Source organism: Botrytis fragariae (genome assembly GCF_013461495.1).
Source record: "Botrytis fragariae strain BVB16 chromosome Unknown tig00000163, whole genome shotgun sequence".
NCBI classification, from domain to species: Eukaryota; Fungi; Ascomycota; class Leotiomycetes; order Helotiales; family Sclerotiniaceae; genus Botrytis; species Botrytis fragariae.
This window is the reverse complement of record NW_023500999.1, coordinates 584,529-604,609: the sequence shown is the minus strand read 5'-3', so window position 1 is coordinate 604,609 and position 20,081 is coordinate 584,529. Positions and strand designations below refer to the sequence as shown.

Sequence of the window (20,081 nt, the reverse complement as noted above, 5' to 3'; positions counted from 1 at the left end):
CCCCATCTTATCCTCTTGGCTTTCCCCTTTCCGCTTCTTCATTCACTTGATACCTGCTGCATTCAATTGACACCTCCTTCATACCCTCACCTCAAACTCTATTTCTATTCTTTTCATCATCCCTCGCCATCTTGATCCTCATCCTCATCTCTCATCTTCGTCTCTCGTCCAATCCAATATCGACCTTGGAGCTTGGAGCTTGGATAAACGGTCTCTTGCATTCCCAATAAGCCACCTCTTCCCTAGAGTCACATCTGATATCAAATTCCCCAATTATACCGTGTGGTGGCGTCTTTTCGCGTCTCAAGAAACTGCAGCTAAATGACGATCAACCAATATATTTGAAGTTCAGACCTCCATCGCGATGAAACTAGGAAAGTAAAGAGGACTAACAGAAGCAAGCAAAGCTAAGGTTGGGCGGGGATGAAGGAACGGTTGGTCCAACGAACGATAAACAGTGGAGATTGAATCCATTAAAGGTATAGATCAGTTTGATGTGACATATCACACATATCACACATAACCTTACCATACACACCATTCACGCATCAACAATATCAAAGTATCCATACTTCATTATCAATTCGCCCTTTTCCATTGTGTATGACCAAACTCAATTCTTTATCTGATTTATTATCATTGTTATACATTCTTTTAATGGGGGTAACCCCCAAACCCCCGTCCTCGCTGCGCTCGATTTCCATCGATTCATCAATTCATCGATGATACATGATGACTTGCAGTGAAATGAGGAGCAACCATATAATGCTCTTCTATTAGAGCGAAGCGAAGAAGTCCACGGCAGTGGCCCAGCAGAGCGTCAATTCCTATTTTTACTTACGTATGTATGTATGTACCTAGGAGGCTAGCATCTCAAACTCACGTACAGCTTCATCATGAGATTCACTTCAAGAAAAGAATCATCATTTCTTCTCCACTTACAATCGACGATACAAGAAGATCAGAATCATTATTGGTCCATCATCATTGATCATTGATCAATCATCGTACACTTGTAGGTAAGGTCTCACACCTCACACCTCCGAGACCCCTCCCCCTCTATGACATCGGTCTTCCCGTACCGAGCTGTGTATATGATAAGTTCAAAGTGTGAGTGAGCACTGGGGGGAACCTTGGGTCCTTGAATGAGAATGAGCAGTGGTCAGTGGTCAGTGAGTACTCCACTATTGATACTGAACTAGCTCGCTCGAGACGAGTTCAAATTTATCTGTGCTTTTGCTGCATAACAACTTCATCGGCTCCACAGTGTCCACACCCACCTTGGGTCTTTTGAAGATATTGACATATTCTTAATAAAGGCCATGAGTGTTCGAAAAATGTTGAAAGTTCTACCTACCTCCCTACTTATAGTAATAGTTACCTGCTCCCAAGCCAAAACTTGACAACAAACATTTTGACACACCTCTACTACTTCACTCTCCTTTTTTTCCTCCATGTCAAATTTATCCAGATATTATTATACTAGTGTACGCAATGCATGCATCTTAGGTAACCTCAAGTCAAGCTGACCAGGTAACCATGTTGCAATCTCATAACCTAAAGAAGGTCGAGATCATTGTTGGTGCATGGAACTATCCCACACAGAGTCTAGACTCCAACATTCAACTGCGCTCAACTTCCTCAATCTCTATCAATCTTCCCCAACGCTAATCTACTACCTGTCCTTCTCTAAATCTGTATCTATTTCGATTCTCAGTGACTGAAAGCCCTCGACGGCTGAAGGCCCTCCGAGATGATGAATACAAACAATTCATCTCAAGAACATTTGAGGGCCCCGCTTGCAATTATACCTGCACGTGATTTCTTGATGGCTGGGTCAATTTGAATCAAAAGGCAGTTGCAAGCTGTGTAGGGTATGGGATAATAGTACACTCTTTAACGTCAATGGATGTCTGTCCCGCCTTGAGCCTCTTGTTAAAGATAAGCAATGATGATACCAGACTAAGCTTCACTTCCCATCTTCAAAACATGATATCGTTTCGACAAAATCGAGATTAAATTACCCCAAACGACTTTTCAGATCACTGATATTCCACAAGTTGATTAATGTGATAGATTCGACCCAACTCAAGACAAAAAGCTAGCTTTATACGGAATGTATGTGTTGGAGTCAAATTTCTTTGTTCACAATCATAAGGGGCCCATCGCCCTTTGTCTTTCTGTTGTGGTGCAGTGCAGACATGAAGAACAAATGATCTTTTACCCTTTATTATTTGTATTTGCGAGTGATCTACTGTGAACTATTAGTCGATTTTAGCGATTGCACGTCGCAGCGATACAAAATATGGATCCATTACCACCAAAAGGAACTCACATAAGGTTTGCAGGACCTACACCCTTTGCTAGAAAGTACGGACATCCCAAAGGAGGCATTCATTCTGTGCTGAAAAGCTACCTGCCCCAATTGAAAAGCGGCCTCACACCAGTAACTCCAGCACAATTCTTAAAACCCCAAGATCAATTAGATCTTGACGCAAGTCTTGAGTTGTATCAAAGGATTAGGTTCTCTGGTAGGCTTTCCTCAATCACATTTTACTTGACGACTAACGCTGTTCAAAGGTTTCACCGCAGCAGAGTTGAAATCAGTTCTAGCTTTGCCAGATTCTCAGGAAACTATAAGTCGAAGGATAGACTATGGAAGTGATCTTGGAAAAGTCCCGATTCATCCATTGTTGGAAAGAAGCAATTGGCTATATGAGTTTCCGAAAAATCTGGCTAGGTATCCATTCGGAGATGGTAATGAATATTGGGAGGCAAGTAATCCGCCATATCGAAATCTTTAATGAAGATTTACTAAGCAAATCAGGCCAAGAATGATGCGTGAGTATACTCTATCTTTGAACTCACCCTTACTAAAACACCGGCATCCAGCGTGTGGAATGCAATGTTACCGGCCATAAAGATTGTATCAAGCGTTATCGCTAACATACATACGTGGGACTGGTATGCTTCCTGGTCGTGACGATTCATTCCTATTTCGCTAACGGCAAAGGTTCAATGCGTTACTGAAGGGTCCACTGGTAGAGGTTCCAGAAACGGAGCTTCCACCCGACTTTGGCCTTCATGTAATGCGATTCATTTCCGTGGAGGACAGAAAAGACACGGAACTTGCATCTTACGCTATAGAGCTATTGGGTAATATGACAAAACAGGTTAATTATGCATTGGTAGGAGCCAAAGTATGTATTCAGCTTAGTGATCTCTACTTCTCTATTCCAGATCTCAGTTTTTTAATTCCTTTCTACATATCTCTCTTTACAGGCACGTTTTTGACCCTTGTTTTCCCTCCAAAAATTACTTCCTCATGAGACAACTACTGAAACTTGCATTTCGTGTAAGAGCACTCCTGATGGAATGGCCGAACTAGGTAACTTTCAAGCCGGCTTGACCAGGTGGTCTCCACGTCGAGGTACATCAAGCAGTCCGCCCGAACCTCGAGCTACCCTTGTTACCATCGCCTATGAATTGGTCGAGCCGTTGCTGAACCCTCTTCTCTTGCCAGAGGACAGAGCCTTGGACGATTTTCGCTTGGCGGAAGATATTCTTCACGAGACTGCGGTAAGTTGCATTCGAATTTCGTATTGGCTCACCATTGATCAAAGCAGCATGCTATGGGCCATCAAATGGTCAGAATGAACAAAGAGCTTGAGGAATGGGGCTGGGGCGAGCCTTACTTTGATAACGAGCCTATACCAGAATTGCAAGTCAAGCAGCATTCGTTTTTGCCGGAGAAGCTGACTATTACATAGGGGATTTTCCGCAACAAATCAGGTATGTCTATGAGTCTGGATCCTTCTCAGGATCTTCATATTAGTCCTTGTTAAACCGTTTTTCTAAGGTATTTGGTGGCATCTCGCTTTCGGTTATTAATCCTGTAGACACTGCGGGATACTCCTCCGGAGGTATAATCTTGTGAGTGACTCTTATTTCCCCATATTGTCTCGCATTGCCTCAATCTGATATCAATGTTAGCTATAACTGGCCTACGTACAGACATGAATTTTACACGGCTACTATGCCCGTACTGGCTCCGGAAAAGCAAAAGAATTGGGAAAACATAATGTACTATCCGATTCCTGTCTCTTATTTTATGAGCCTCGAGTGTGAAGAATTTTGGGACGTTTATCTGAGGAAGTAAGTTTATTCGTCTAAGATCTGCTCAATGATAGTCTGGGAATGTGGCCATAAATCTAACTTATAATCACACAGATTTGGCTCAAAGGCAACTCAAGCGGGTCCCAAGATAATAGGTGTTATTCGACGAAGAGGTGAGACTGCGACTGCTCTCAGACATACCACGGGTACTCCGGGGCCTGAGAAACAGGCACCAGGAGTTTTTTCTAGAAGAAGGACTAAAGTCACCCATTCGTTTGAGGCCGAAAAAAGAAGATTGACCTTAATAATCAGGGAAGCATCAAAAAATGTTCACCCGAAGGTCTTATCACCAAGGCTTCCTACTGGGGAACATGGTTTTCAGCCCATCATCGGTCGTGCCGATAGAGCTGATGCTGTCGAAATGGATTGTCCCAGGTACGATGAGATCAGAATGTATCTAGAACGAAACAAGTTTGCACTTGCCATACACACGTTTAAATATCAATTGCCTGCGCATTTGATCAGGTGCTATATTCTTCGTCACGGTGGAATTGAGCTTACAAATGGGGAATGGAAAACATTCCTACTTGTGGCGAACACGAAAGATGAACTCTTCTAGTAGGATATCCGATTGCTTCCAGTCAATTTTTGATACGTTTGCTAATCGAAATTAGCTATTCTCTTGCCGGGTATGGCGTCGTTCAAGTCAACTACAAAGGCTGGATGGACCCCACACCACCACAGCAAACAGAAATGAAAGTACCTCCGCAGCCCGACCAACAACTCACAGAAATATTTGATTTCATCTGTCGACGAAATTTAAAAGATGTAGATGCGCACCAAGAATCCAGAGATATCGACGCTTATCTTTTGATGTACGACTCGAATATAGTATGGAAAATAGAAAAATGTAAAGGTACAAGAACAGCACTCCTAGAGCATCCTAACATGCCAGACGGTTTTACCGATGACGAAGCGGGCGAGGAAATTTTCATGGCGTGTGTGTGGCATTCGCCATACTTTACAGATGCGCCTTATCGTCAGGGAATTGCAAGGAGAGCGAGTCTTGACGCTCCTGGGATTGGCCCTTATGTAGCCCCGCCGCTGAAGAATATTCATCAAAATCTGACAAGGGGAGATCCGATGAGATTGGGTGTTAAGGATATACTTGGGGAGGATGCGGATGAAATGTCTGTGTGATGAAGATCAAGGTCTCGTCTTGTTGAGACCCGAATGAGACAGGATGGTAGGGGCGGCAGATATAGGGTCATAAATCGTGTAGAGGTTCGAGTTTGGATGGTGGTAGTCTATCTCCTTTTTATGCAGTAGGGTTGGTATTCGACCTGGTGGTACGATATCGTCTACGGAAAAACAATTTGAATGATTGAAATGGGGAGAAGCATTTCAAGTATGGTTTATACAGTGTTGAAACAGAAGGCGGGTAAAGGGATTTCTAAATCCAAGTGTGGGGTGTAGAGTATGTCTTTGTTTATTGATACGGGATCAAAGTTTGTATTCACATGCTCAAGGTTATCCTTATATCGCTGAGTTCAAGTCTCATGATTCGCAACACCTTGATGGATATCTATGCAGTAAATGCAACATAGTGAATACAAACAACATCTTGGACGATTGATGTACCAAATCACCTAGACACAAAATGACTACGCTCCATGTACAACCTGTCTACAGATAATCAATCCTCTCAAGCCCTATTTCTCGATCGGTCGTTCAAATCCCCGCCTCTCTCCCCCGAACAAACAGGAAATGGGACGCAGTCATAACCTCGGATAAATGAATAGGGGGTCTAATCATGAGATTGAACTCAGGAGATGCGATGTAACGGATGTGTGAATCAGGTCCTGAATATCTATCTATCTATCTATCTATATGGTAAGTGGCAGGTATATAGATACGTAGATAGTGGGTACGAGAATAAACATCTCTTGTTATTGTGTTGAGGAATCGTGAGTATGCGTCCGGTGTATGTAGTGGATTGAGAGAGATTGTGATGCAGGGATTCGCTGTTTGAATCATGGGATTCTCTATGAGTTTGATTTTGATCTTTGACGGTTCCGTGGGTATCTAAGATGAAGGGTTTTTTGATTTTTGAGTGGGTGGTAAGTTTACATTGAATGGATCAAGTGGGTAGATTGGTAGGTCGGGATGGAGTATGAAATGGAAAAGACGGTATCAAGAGCCTCCCCTTCGCGTCGTTTTTGTAAATTATGATCTTTTTCATTATTCTTAGATCTCGCTAACCCAAGAGGTAAGATCATGAGTTTCCAAATATGTTACTCGCTTCAGATGCCACGGAGAGGCTATATAACCATAGCCTGCACCCCCTTCGCCGTCGAATCCTCCTCGTTTTCAATTTCCTCCTCGCTCTCCTCATCCAGATCCTCTAATGGATACGTCAGTATTGCTGCAATGCCACCTAGTCCCTCCAGCCTCTTTCCACTTTCATGATCACTACTCAAGACCCTCGCTTCTCCTCCATCGTTTTTAACCTTGTCGACCACTTTAACCCATCTCTTCCTAACTCCTATTTCCTGACTTCGAAATAATTCGTTACTTATTAATAAAACACCCCCTCCTGCTCCTACCGCCCCTTGCTCAACTGCTTTCTCCACTTCAGCCGGTCCATACCATGCTCTGCCGTCATCTTTCCGAAGCATCGTCATGAATTCATCCATAAAGCGTGTTTCGCGGGCGTATTTCGTATTGCTGAGTTTAGCCAATACTTCCGGACTCGTGAGGATTTCGTTAAGACTGTGAAGATGACCGGAACTGCTATGTACCACGACGAAATTATTCTTATTGGCTAGGACGGCTTTGTTTCCGGTCCTACTTGCTTCCTCCAGTATGTATTTCTGAAATCCCTGTGCGACGAATCCGGGACTTGCGAGTAATAATGGGCGTTGTTGAGCAATATCTACATATCTCAAGAGTGTTTCGAGTACTGTCTGGTAAAAGCGCTTCATTCCACTATCGTAATCTCCAGCCATCCCGGCTCTCTTTTTCGGTATCCTGGTTTCGATTCTCTGCTTTAAAATGGTTTGATGTTCGGTGATCAAACATATATTGGCCATTCCCTCTTGCATCACGATCGCAGGTACCACGCCCTCTTTGTCCTCTCGAATAGCTTCTTTCACAACATCTAGAGCAACGGAATCCCAACCGTCGATTTTGGCGATTGTGAATTTGCGATTCAGTTCCAGATCGAGAGTATGATATGCGCCGACCTTAACGTATAAGTTCTCCTCGCTTATGCGGCCTTTGACGTGTAATTGGCCGGCTTGTGGATCGAAATCTAAAGATACTACGCTGATGGATAGGGTACAGTGTGTGCGGGTTGTGGTTACGCTTCCGGTGGCGGTTTCTCTGCTAATCTTGCGGAGGGCGCTGGCGCGTAGGATGTCGGTGGGGGTTATGAGGTTATAGGCATGCCACTGACATATGTTAGAATTGATGAGTTAAGGGAGAGAATAGGGAGCAGGCGAACCATATCTTCTGGTTCTTCTGGCATAAGAGTGATGGTTCCAGAGCCATCACGCTCGATATGTTGTTCAAGGAGGCGCATAACTTTTGGTTTCTGCAGATGCGTTTTATTCTTCCAAGATTTATTTGTACAATGTATTATATGCAGGACTTTCCAAAAGTATTGTGGTATCTTTCAGGTAGATTGTGTGGTGTGAAATGTGTAGGAAATTGCGTCGCAAGGTTGGAAGGAATTCACTTTATAGACTTGGGAGAAAAAAATATGATGATGATTTCACCGTGGGCTAAGTGATGGCGGGGTATCTAGTGAGCAGCCGGTGTCGTACTAAGATTTAGTCTACAGGTCTATAGACGGTTGAAAGATGCTGTCCTATTCAGTACATTTTATCCGAGAAATATATGTGACAGTATGTAGGTAGTTAGACATGTACACATTTCGATATTATCTTTTGAGAACGGATTGATAATTCTTTTGATGTGACTGGAGAATCTTTCGTTTTCAACATGACGTAAACAATACAATACAATGGATATGAATGGGTTTGAGAATCAATGCTAAGATCAATAGATGGCTCGAGGGCGAGGATGGACAAAAACTGATCTTATCTGTCTGCTCACGTGCTGCTGTATGAACATGGCAGCTTTTAGAAAGGACGTCGACTACTACTGTGTTTAGGTGGTGTTACAACTGGAATAACTTCAAAATCACTTCAATACTCATGATCAGTGTCTAGTATATAAAGCTATCGAAGATTGAAGAAGATATCATCACGTGTGATCGAGCTTCTTCTCTCTCTAATATGTATCTCAATATACCTGCCGTTCTGGAGCGAAGCGAAGAAGCCTCCACGGCAGTGGCCAAGCGGAGCGTCGTATATCGAATACATTTATATCTAACTAAGTACCACCGTACACAGAATACCCCATGTCGTGCTTTGAAAATCTTGTTGGTACCTGTTCAACCATGCCCGACTCTGCAATTATAAATATGTCACGTGTCTGTCATTCTTCGTCGTCGGACTCGGAGTTAAGGTTGAGCAAAAACAAAGATATTTGAAATCGAGGGGCAAGGTTACTGCGGAAATACATCAGATATCTAGATTGGGTATTTAGGTAGGCCTGTTTCTCTTCTTTGCTGCGTTTTCCAATTAGATTCTTTATATCATGAGATCTTCTTTAACATCACGTCTCAATCTCATAAGAAATCAATTCAAGCCATCGGTTCAAGCTACTCATTCAAGATCGTTTATAGCTTCTTCCAAAAAGTACGTACTACGTGATGAGTATCTCACTTGATACATCCTCTCTTTGTTACCTTGCATCAAATTTGTTCTCAAATCCAGGATGTTTTGATATACTTAGGTATCATTAAATTGTGTTCCTCTTAAACTCTGGGTCTTTCTCATCGGTCACTACCATTCTAGTTTCTACCGCAATCTTTCTATATAACTCATAATTGATTTGAACTTCCAAACTAACTTGTACTTTAGCAACAACATGACGAAATTCGATATCAATTCAAAGCTTCGTATGAACTCGGGATATGATATTCCTATCCTGGGGTATGGAGTTTACCAAACGTACGGAGATACCATCATCGAGGAATGTGGGTCGAACTAATATCGATTTTAGTCCAGCATCTCAATGTGAAGATCTAGTGGCCAAAGCCTTTGATGCAGGTTATCGACATGTAAGAACAGTTCCAAGAAGAGGGGCTTTTGGTACTCCTCTAACATGGCACAGGTCGATTCGGCTGCAGCATATCGAAATGAAGGTCCCTGCGCCGTTGCAGTTCACAAATCCAGCATTCCACGTGAAGATATTTTCTTTACTAGTAAAATTCCACCTCGTGCTTTGAGCTATGAGAATACCAAAGCACAAGTTACCAAAACTCTTATGGAAACTGGGCTTGACTACATTGATCTCATGCTCATTCATGCTCCTTATGGCGGGCGAGCTGCTCGTAAGGGTGCTTGGAAAGCTCTAGTCGAGGCTCAGGAAGAAGGAAAAATTCGCAGTCTTGGCGTCAGCAATTATGGTGTTCATCATTTGGACGAAATGGAAGTTTATATAAAAGAACTCGAGGAGGAAAGAGGTAAGGGTAGAGGTGGCGTCATTGATGTTGGACAGTGGGAACTTCATCCAGTAAGTTATTTTGACTGCCCTTCTTAATCCCCTCTATCTATCTCTTCGTTACACAACTATCCAAGCAGGGATAAAAATTTGGGTTTGCTGCTCTCGAGATACCTCTCTCGTGCTTCCACAACTTGTTTTCTTTCCCAAGTGCCCCTCAATACCTTCGCGGGATCCTCAGTGTTATTTGTTCCGAGATACGGCAAGGCTAACTTTAAGATAGTGGCTTGCTCGAGCTGATATTGTTTCGTGGTGTGAGAAGCGAGGCATTATTCTAGAAGCATACTCCCCTCTTGTTCGTGGCGAGAGGCATGACTCCAAACTGCTTCAACCACTGGCTAAGGAGTACAACAAGACCTCCGCCCAAATCCTGCTAAGATGGAGTTTACAGAAGGGCTTTGTACCCTTGCCAAAAACTGTTACCCCTAGCAGAATTAAGGAAAATGCCGACATTTATGATTTCGAGCTCACAGCAGAGGAGATGAATGGGCTGGAAACTGGGGACTATTATGTATGTGCTTGGGATCCTACTGTCGCTACTCTTGATCAATAGATGCAGCAATTTGGAAAATCATTGGAGATCTGGTAAATTGGGGATAATATGCTTTGGATTTACCCAATTTTCCGCATACATTTCATACATTATTAGCTGAGATTGGTCCAATGAACGCCCCTGTCATCTACAACAATGATCCATCTGTATGTGAAAAGTGCATGGAAAGGAGATAGCCAGGTGTTTTCAACATGATGCAACGAATAAAGGAATACACTCATTTGGGTAGTTCTCAGGCAAATTAAAGCTTCATGACATGAAGTACTTCGAACGTCGACAAATGGCACCACATAACATCAATCTAGCGCCCCCTTGACCTTTATTATTTTGGGAAGATCAATAAGGTCGATGCAATTAGATGGAGAAGTCACATCAGTTTCCATCTTAGTCTTGAGTTTTATCGCTGTTACATTTAAAGCAGAACGCTAAAAAATCAACTCCGGGCAGTAACAGCATCGAACTATTGCTAGAGTATATAAGTACAATCCCGTCTTACGATCGCCCTGTACAAACCAGTAAGCATGAATCTGCCCACCTTCCCCGTTTCAGATAATTATGTCAAGGGCTGGGTATAGGAGGTATTAACCGAACAGAGCCCCTTGGTAGGTCAATTAATAGGTCAATTTGCTCATCCACACCCATGCTTATTTGCGCCTGAAATCTTATTTCCACGTAAGATTTGCAGCTCAGAATTTCAACTACACGTTACGACTCACCTCTCGTATATCACAGCCTCTGGCTCTTCGACCCTGCCCCCAAATCACCATCCTTATCAATTTTCAGAGTTGATTAACCTATTTACAATGATCGGGTAGTAGCCCTGTGTTTGAAAGTAAACTTAAACGCATTAAGGATTTCTCAACGATGAGATTGCTGCAGTGAAGGATTTTACCTGCATGGGACACAGCCCTCAGCACTGTAGGGTGAAGAGATCGGGTCCAGAATCATGAATTTCAATATCTATATCAAAATCATCTTCCAAGCGTAATGTTATTATATCTCCACTTCGATCTTTCATTACTTCTCTCGTTACTTTCACACCTGTGTTCTTCTTGGCTTTCCTTAGCTGTACTGCTCTTGTTCACTATAGAGTCTTTATCTCTTCTTACAGTCTTTTTCCAAGAGAGTTTTTCACTAGAATGCGTTTCATAGCTTCATTGTTCACGGCTGCGTGTATCCTGGCAGTTGGAGATGCAGCATCCAAAACTGCAGCTTCTTCCTCTAGTCAAACTGCTCAACGAACACACAAGCAATCCTCTAGCTCAACTAGATCAACGGCATTCGCTCCAACTGGCTTCACAAACACATCATCTGGAGCATGTGCAAGTGTTTCGGTAATGATCCGCCGATCTCCAGGTAAGATCACATTTAGTTGACCATGAACGCAAATCGTTCAGACTAATTTTGCGTAGATGAGCCCATCGTTGCAGCATCAACCGCTCTAGAATGCCTTAAATCAGTTCCATTGAATGTCAATAGGTCCATCTCATTCATTGAGTTTATCGAACCATATTTACAGCTTCAAAGTACACTGGCCTACTTGAAGAATCCGCCTCAAGGGTGGCTTTTCCCAGGGGTCGATGTCCTAGGTGGATTGACACAAATGAAAACACTTCTCCTTTCCGGAGAATATAAAACTCAGTGGGATTTTGAAAGGGATATCTGGTCCCTAGTCAACATTCTCCCTCATGACCTTCATTTCAATTTGCCATTGCCACTCATTAGCTCTGTGTTCGAATTTGCCGTTAGGGGAGGATCGTTGGTATCAGTTTCTTCTGATGGACTGAGTTTACCAAAAGTTTTCTTCAAAAGTCTGTATATTCTGTTCGTCCCTCAAAATAATTACTGACATTGTCAATAGTGGACCTCGATCAAACCACCAAAGCCAAGAATGCTACTTTTACACCTTCTGCCATTGTCAAAATAAACGGCCAAGATGCAAACACATTTCTACAAAAGACTAGTCAAAGTCTTAGCAATTTCAACGATCCGGATGCCACCTATAATCAGCTGTTTTTCTCTCCAGCCTTTAATGTCTCAGGCGGTGGTAATGTATTTAATGTCCGTCAAATGTTGGGATTCACATCCGACTTCTACAACTATACATTCGAGAATGGCACCACGAAATCGCTCCAGAATGTTGCCGAAGCGCTAATCTCCTTTGATGGCATTGATTCAGGCCAAAGTTTGTTCGATGCCCTTAACCCATTGCCATCCACTACAACTGAGTCTGCTGCTGCCTCTGCTACTTCCTCCGTCCGCATTACTACCACCACTTCTCTCGTGGGCTATCCCACTCCCATAGTCATTCACCGAGATGGCTACGTATCTGGTTACTTCCTACCCAACAGCAGTGTCGCTGTTCTCGTCATGCAAGGTTTTATTGATCCCGCAGAAACAGACACCGATACACCACTTCTTCAATCGGAAGTCGTAGCCTCCTTTCTCTCCTCTTGTCGTAAACACAATAAGACGAAATTGATAGTCGATGTGCAAGCTAACGGCGGAGGAGCAGTAATAGAAGGTTACGATACTTTCCAAAGAATCTTACCTAGCTTAGAGCCTTTTGGTGCGAGCAGGATGGGAAACACAGAGGTGGGGAAGTTTCTGGGGAGTGTATTCACGGAGAATTTGGAGATTGGAGGAGTGCCGGATGCGAATTATGAGTTTGAGGCGCAGACTTATATGGATATCAATGGCAAACCATTTTCAAATTGGAGGTAGGTGTTTCCTATTAGGATACCTGGATTCGGGACTACTTGCATTGTATATCACACTAACATACATACAACCACAGTGCGCTTGATCCACCAGACACAATCTACAATGATACTTTTACCGCACAAACACGATTCGTTCCAGAGTATTTCACAAGCGAGATACCACGAAATGGCTCACTCGCATTGGGACCACAGATTTTCGAAAGCAAGAATATTGTGCTACTATATGATGGATCGTGTGGCTCTACTTGCGCTGTATTTTCGGAATTCATGAAAAGTCAAGGTGGTGTTAGAAGTGGCATGTAATGAACTTTCATCATAAATGTTATTCTTAAATTGCATCTCAATGCTTTATTATGGGTATCATAAAGTGCTAACATACCATTCACTGCAGTTGTTATGGGCGGCCGTCCTCAAACTGGACCTATGCAAGGAGTAGCCGGATCTAAAGGGTCCGTTTTCTTCTTCTCAGCACTCTACTCTCAACTTCATCCAAACTAACTCTTCTATCCGCAGATCCGAAGTTCTCACATTCAGCGAAATCGACAGCTACCTCGCACAAGTCCTCCAAACAATAGCCAATCTAACCCTCAATTCCCTTTCCATTCCCTCCGCGCCATCCACTGCCTCCACTCCGCTGGGAGCCATCGCCCCCTGGCCCTTAGGCGATTCCACCTACCAAGGAGCCAATTCCCGCTTGAACTTCCGAGACAACATATGCCAGAACGACTCTTCCTTCACCCCTCTCCAATTCATCTACGAAGCCAGTAACTGCAGATTATTCTACAAAGAAGAAGATATGTACGATATGCAAGGCCTATGGAAACGAATCGAAAACACCGTTTGGGGAGATGGAAAATGTGTAGAGGGGAGCACGACGACAGGAGATGGGTCATTTCCAAGTGGTGCAGAGGATTCAGTAAGGTATTCAAGTGCGGTGGACTCGCAAGTCGTGGTGGACTCGCAACCGGGGTTGATTGCAGGATCGAGTGAGACGGGAGGGCCGCCGTATAGGAGTGCGAATGCAACAACGACGATTAAGAGTGGATATTTGGCACACACGGGTAGCCTGACTACTACTGCTGTGAGCATATCGATAAGTTCGAGTGCCAATGGTGGAAGTGGAGCCAAAACTACCTCATCTGCTGGCACAAGTATGGCGACAACAGCAGCAGCGGCTAGTGCCAGTGGTACAAGCATTGGAAGTGCGGTCACTGCGCAATTTAATGGCAGGGCTACTTGCGTGAGAGAGACCTGGTGGATGCTGGCATTCACAGCTGTCGTGGGAGGCTTATTGGCTTGAAAGAGTCCATGATACATAGATTTTCAAGCATTTTATCTTCTTGACTTTCATAACCACCTTTCTTTTTCTAACATTGCTTTTCTCCTGCCGCTTTATAAGGTAATTAGCCAGCAGGCTCAATTATACGATTCTATCGCATGATACCACATAATTTCAGGCCCCAGAGTTTGTTGTACAATATAATTAGGTCAATTACAAAATGATTCAAAATAATAGAATTTGACTTCACGAGAAAGGCATGATCAGTTTTGGTTAAGTAGATTCTATTCCATTTCATCATGATATACCAATACACTTTTCACATTATGCCTTCGATAGGACGCCAAATAAAAAACCCTAGCAACCTCCAACTCCCTAGATTAGTACTCAATCCTCCATGTCCTCATCCTCATTCTTTCCCGTTGGCACTTTAGTAAGAACATCAAAAGCTCCAGTGCCGACCTTGCTCATCCTTCCTATCACAATTCTACTACTTGGGTTGGCCAAGTCATCCCAATCACACTCTGCGACGGCATCTGCCAAGAAACCAACGGTTGTTTCGAAACTCATCTTCATGAAAGGGCTGACACTGCCCTTCATTCCATTTCGGTTGAACGGACTGAAACCACCACCTCTGGTCATGTAGTCTGCAATCAGATTCAAATGGCGCATATCTACGGCGATAGCATGACCATCGAAAACACTGTGCAACTCCTGAACGATGGTTGATCGACAAGCCTCCACACCATAATTCTCGAGCATTGCGGCGATGTCGTTGGTCGAGATCTTGTTGGGGTTGATAAATGCGGCATAGTTTTGCATTGCCTTAAGGTTAACACCCTCGGTGTGAACCACTGGTATCTTAACCATCTTTCCTGTCTTAGAATCCTTGACTTCGTTGTCCCCATCATAAGTACATGATCCAATGCCTGGAATATGCTGAATAAGACAAGATCGAAGAGCTTCTTCAACAATAGAAAGCATGAGAACCTTAGGAACATCGGCATCATATTCGAGGCTAACATCGCACCACTCTGCATTGTCCTGGTCGAAGCGGAAACGAGTAATGTCTTCGCATCGCTTCTTGACTTGGGCTTCGAGCTCCTCGGACGCAGCGGTTGTCTTGCGCTTTTTACGTTCTCCACTCTCGTCATCACCTTCATCTTCATCATCACTTTGTGGTGCACGTGGACTACCCCCAATTCCTTCGTCTTCCATGTCTTCAACATCTTCCGGCTCGGCATTTTGTGCTTGAACCGCATCATCTTCATCATCGTTTGCAGCGTAACTGACAGCCTCAGAGCGGTTTGCTTTCTGCTTGTCGTTGGTTGCATCATCATCACCATCGTCATCTTCGTCATCTTCACCCATTTCTCTCTCTGCATCTGGTCTAGCCTCTTCTATAGTACCGACAGATTTTCCAATTTCCGGTACTGCAGCGGTGTTTGCTTTACCTGCCTTTTCAACCTTCTTTCGTCCTAGAGCCTTGCGTGTAAGATGTTGAAGTTTTGATGTAAACCTTCGTTGAAGTGTGAAAAGAACATCATCGACGTCAATGGCGTAGGTTTCACAGTATTCCTTTGAAGGGAAGAGCTTGATGTGAATATCATAGATCTTAGCTTGCTGGAAAGCTACTCCACGTCCAATTCGCTCCTTGACTGTGGCCCAATCCAATACCTCAGCCAATGAAAGAATGCTTATAGACTTGGCGAATTTTTCACATTCATCAGGCGTAAGCTCTTCGTTGAGTGTTAACGTCATGGATGGCGTTGAAATGTGATTACTTGCTGTCATGACAATTTCACGAAGACGTGGAATACCGAGTGTGACGTTCTTAGAAGAGTGACCAGCCAAATGGAAAGTGTTGAGTGTCATCTGTGTGGACGGCTCACCTACAGATTGACCGGCAACAATACCAACAGCTTCACCAGGTTCAACAACAGACTTCAAGTATTTGGCAACGAGAACGGGTTCCAAAGCTTTTCTTGGTCCGACACCGTCTGGATGATCCTTGTCCTTAACCATACCATCTGGGTTGGTCTTCATGTAGTTCGTCAAAGTCTCGAAATATTTCTCAGATGTTGCGTATCCATATTTTCCAGGGTTGTATTCAGAGAGGACTGGATCTGGACCATTGAGATCATTTGCTTTTGCATGCTTCAAGGCCTTCTTCATTCGTTTAATGATTGTTTCCTTCTCTTCAAAAATAGTATCATAGCGAGGGTCGCCATAATTTAACTGAGCAAGCTCCGACATAAGATTCTGCAACAAGAATTTGAAATCGGTCAAATGCTTCTGCTTGGTCACATCGAGTCCATCTTCACCGTAGATAAATTGAATCATAGATCCGTCGGAATCTCGCACGGACGTATCGTACTCGACCTTAAGACCCTCCATACCCTTGATCAAACATCTTTGTAGATATCCGGATCTCGAGGTTTTGACTGCAGTATCAATCAAACCTTCTCTACCAGCCATTGCGTGGAAGTAGTATTCTTGTGGCCGAATTCCAGTCAAGAAACGATTGACGATATAACCTCCCGCTCTAATGTGCGTGTCGAATGGCTTGAAGCAAGGAAGAGATTTTCCGCTCACCATCAACGGTACTCTACGTCCTTCCAAGACTTGTTGTCCCAAATTACAAGAGATAAGATTGGCGTTGACAGCACTACCCTTGGCTCCAGAAACTGTCATATTCTGCATCTGGTTGTGCGGAAATTGCTTGACCAAGCCTTGGGGAAGGCATGCATTAGTAATAGAGGTAGAAAGCTTTCCGGCGCGAGCGTTCATCAACGCATCTAGACCTGCTTGTTTAGAATCGTCTCTCATGACATCCTCCAATCTGTTGAGCAGCTCTTGATCTGTTTCGGTAGGTTTTTGGTCTTCGAGAGAAACGTACTTAGCAGCCACCTCAAGACCAATCTTACTAGCATCTGACAAAGTCTCGATACGGGTTTTCTCGCCTTCGGGGGTGAGCCTGAGATCATCCATTCCGCAAGTGAAAGCCCTCATATGGAGATACTTCGTCAGTAAACGACCAAGAATACTGAGAAGCTTTCCAGCTGTGGCAGGGCCATAGACCTCATGAACAGAGTGGATGAGACCACCGCCAGCAGGACCGATCTGGGCTTTGTCCAGAATTCCAGTAATGAACTCGCCGCCCTTAAAAAGTACAACACCTTCCTCTGAATCCGCACCCCATCGATCAGCTGGAGTTTGTGTTTTTCCTGTAAGAGATATTGGGGCGCAGTTGAGAGGTGTGATATTTTTTAGTATTGTTGTGATGACCTGCTTCCCAGTCCAACGTGCGACAGGTTTAATGATTGCAGGTGGCACAGTCTCTATGCGTTCGCCTACAATATGTCCACTTTCTGGGCGAATACAGTTATAGATAAGTTGTTGATATGTAGCCCGATCAAAGTATGTATCTTTGTTACACATCCAAACGGAAACGGAAATATGATCTTGAATCAAACCTCTTAGAGGTTTACCAGCGGTTGCACTCAGATATTGGTGATCGGTATCAGCAATCTGTAGCGCTTCTGCGCGAGCAACTTCTGTTTGTGGGAAATGCATGTTCATTTCGTCTCCATCGAAATCAGCGTTGTAAGTATTACAGTTGGCGTAGTGCATGCGAATTGTCTTCTCTCCTGGAAGTACTCTGGCTCTGTGACCCATAATCGAGGGCTTGTGCAGAGTTGGTTGACGATTCATGAGCACAACATCTCCGTTGGTAAGATGTCGATAAACTTTCTTGTTGCGAGCACCGCTAGCTCCGTTACTGGACGATGCAAGCAGCTGATTCGCTAGAGCCATTCTTTCGTCCTGTGTCTTTGAGCGTAGATTGATGACTTGCCCGTTCTCGTTTTCAATTGCAGCAGCACCGGGCCATTTGTCGACACCATTGATAACTGCTTGCTGCATTTCCTTGAAGTTGTGACTTGTGACAGGTTCTGGGTATGTGAGCTTCTTGGCGAAAACAGGAGGAACACCGATTTCGTTTGTTTCGATATTTGGATCTGGGGAGATGACGGAACGAGCAGCAAAGTTGACACGTTTACCCATCATATTCTTTCTGAAAAGACCCTCCTTTTTCTCCAATTTTTGCTTGATACCATCTTCGTTCTTCTTTCCAGCTGCACCTTGGATGGGATTTCGATCTCTATCAATCAAGGAGTTGACAGCGTCCTGCATTGAACAACACGCTTCTTGGAGATCAAAGAAATCTCTCTTTCTCAATGTTTGGCTTTGCGACGGCCTATCGGGATTCTGGATATCGAGGTAGATTTGGTTCACAGTATCAGCACTCTTCAAAATCTGCTTGTACAGCGAATTTTGTTGCGCTTCGGCAATTTCGCCATCGCCTGTCTTCGCTTCGGGCCGGTATCTATTTGGAGGGACGAGAAGTGTTTGTAGAAAGAACATATCTGCTTTAACCGCGGATGGCTTCTTGGCAGATGATCGGGAATTGTAAACAAGGGACAGAATCTCTTGCTCTTTTTCGAACAGCAATGTCAACGATGCCTTGACTTCCATGGCATCAACATATCGCTGTGGTAGTGGTGCGACTCGGGGTTTAGAGCTTGGAGTCGCGGAACCGTCCATGACCACATCCCCATCCACATCAAGGCTTTCGCCCTCGCCTTCATCCTCATCCTCGTTGGATTCCAAGTCGATATCTGCAATGCCTTCGTCGCCATCCCTATCTTTCTTCTCGCCGTGAACCAATTGAACGGCATTCACAGCTCGATAGCTGCCTTGAGCCATCTTGGCCTTATCTTTGACACTCAAAGACTTTTCGAAAATCTTTACATATCGGTCCTTGCGGTAAGTTGGAGATATACCTTGACAGTTTCCACATAGCCTTCCTGCAGTTATTGCTTTCATAAAGCTCTTAACTACAACTCGGCGTGCTTCAGCCACACCTTCATGCTTTTCCCTTCTCCATTCCCATCCAGAGGCCTTAGCGGCTTTGAGCTCCTTTTTGACAAATGCAAGTCGTCTTCGAATAACACTGTCGACGGGAGACTCGTCATCGGAATCACTAGCAGGCTCTTCTCCTTCCTTTGGCTGAGCAACTTCGATATTTTCAATCTCCTCGGCGGCGCTCAGCAGGCCCTGTTGAATCAGGCGCAACTTGCAAACATATCGATTGACCTCCTTGCGCGACATTCTAAACTGATGGCAATACTTGCATTTTGATCGCAATAATCGCAAAACTTGGTCCATAAAAGTTGGGTGGTAAACGGGTGCAGGTAGATCAATATGGCCTGCATGACCCGGGCAGGAAAAGGAACTGAGATTACATGTTGTGCAGCTTTCTAATGTTAGTATTCTATGCAATTGAATGGACACATTGCTTACTTGTTGTCACCCCATGCGCCTAAAGCTGGATCATAAAGACCTCCTGGAACTGGGTGAAGAAGACTGTCAAAAGTAACAGGATTCTCTATCCTCTTCACAGAGAGAGATTTAATCTCAGCCGTAGAAAGAAATGCAAAGTCAACGCTCTCAATGGCCGACGGAACTGGCTGTGAGATATTCATTGTGATTGGCAGTTAACGCTAAAGCAGGAATACTGCCATAGGTTGTTTGATTAGATTGGAAATTTGCGATTCCGTAGAGTTCGCAAGTTGAAGCTTCAATGTAGATACAAAAAAAAGTTCGTTTCGTCGGGGAAACTTTTTTTTCGCCGACCCCCGGTGCTGATAAGGCAGCACGATAACCCCCATTTGTTGATCACGTGCCGACTAAAGTTCTAGGTTTTTGGTACGGC

General features: G+C 44.0%; 5 protein-coding genes across 5 annotated transcripts; 3 read left to right on the top strand and 2 right to left on the bottom strand.

Annotated features, from left to right (window-relative positions):
* Nucleotides 1-2,305: 2,305 nt before the first annotated feature.
* Nucleotides 2,306-5,316, top strand: Bfra_009770 (uncharacterized protein; the record flags this gene model as incomplete). Its single annotated transcript, XM_037340108.1, has 12 exons — nt 2,306-2,531; nt 2,581-2,774; nt 2,828-2,841; nt 2,893-2,964; nt 3,014-3,200; nt 3,361-3,579; nt 3,627-3,721; nt 3,771-3,792; nt 3,860-3,933; nt 3,994-4,155; nt 4,231-4,551; nt 4,791-5,316. The coding sequence occupies 12 exons, from the start codon at nt 2,306-2,308 to the stop codon at nt 5,314-5,316; spliced, it is 2,112 nt and encodes a 703-aa protein (XP_037189331.1).
* A 1,121-nt stretch (nt 5,317-6,437) lies between these two features.
* Nucleotides 6,438-7,699, bottom strand: Bfra_009769 (putative translation factor pelota protein; the record flags this gene model as incomplete). Its single annotated transcript, XM_037340107.1, has 2 exons — nt 6,438-7,568; nt 7,622-7,699. 2 exons carry the CDS (start codon nt 7,697-7,699, stop codon nt 6,438-6,440), a joined length of 1,209 nt encoding a protein of 402 aa, XP_037189330.1.
* Nucleotides 7,700-8,781: 1,082 nt separating this feature from the next.
* On the top strand, nt 8,782-10,303 carry Bfra_009768 (putative aldo-keto reductase protein; the record flags this gene model as incomplete). The annotated part of the gene is made up of 5 exons (XM_037340106.1): nt 8,782-8,882; nt 9,108-9,197; nt 9,250-9,307; nt 9,361-9,762; nt 9,974-10,303. The coding sequence occupies 5 exons, from the start codon at nt 8,782-8,784 to the stop codon at nt 10,301-10,303; spliced, it is 981 nt and encodes a 326-aa protein (XP_037189329.1).
* Nucleotides 10,304-11,249: 946 nt separating this feature from the next.
* On the top strand, nt 11,250-14,326 carry Bfra_009767 (putative peptidase s41 family protein; the record flags this gene model as incomplete). Its single annotated transcript, XM_037340105.1, has 7 exons — nt 11,250-11,287; nt 11,394-11,659; nt 11,716-12,114; nt 12,165-13,023; nt 13,101-13,325; nt 13,395-13,475; nt 13,540-14,326. The coding sequence occupies 7 exons, from the start codon at nt 11,250-11,252 to the stop codon at nt 14,324-14,326; spliced, it is 2,655 nt and encodes an 884-aa protein (XP_037189328.1).
* A 366-nt stretch (nt 14,327-14,692) lies between these two features.
* On the bottom strand, nt 14,693-19,851 carry Bfra_009766 (putative dna-directed rna polymerase i subunit rpa1 protein; the record flags this gene model as incomplete). The annotated part of the gene is made up of 2 exons (XM_037340104.1): nt 14,693-19,622; nt 19,670-19,851. 2 exons carry the CDS (start codon nt 19,849-19,851, stop codon nt 14,693-14,695), a joined length of 5,112 nt encoding a protein of 1,703 aa, XP_037189327.1.
* Between the last annotated feature and the right edge of the window lie 230 nt (nt 19,852-20,081).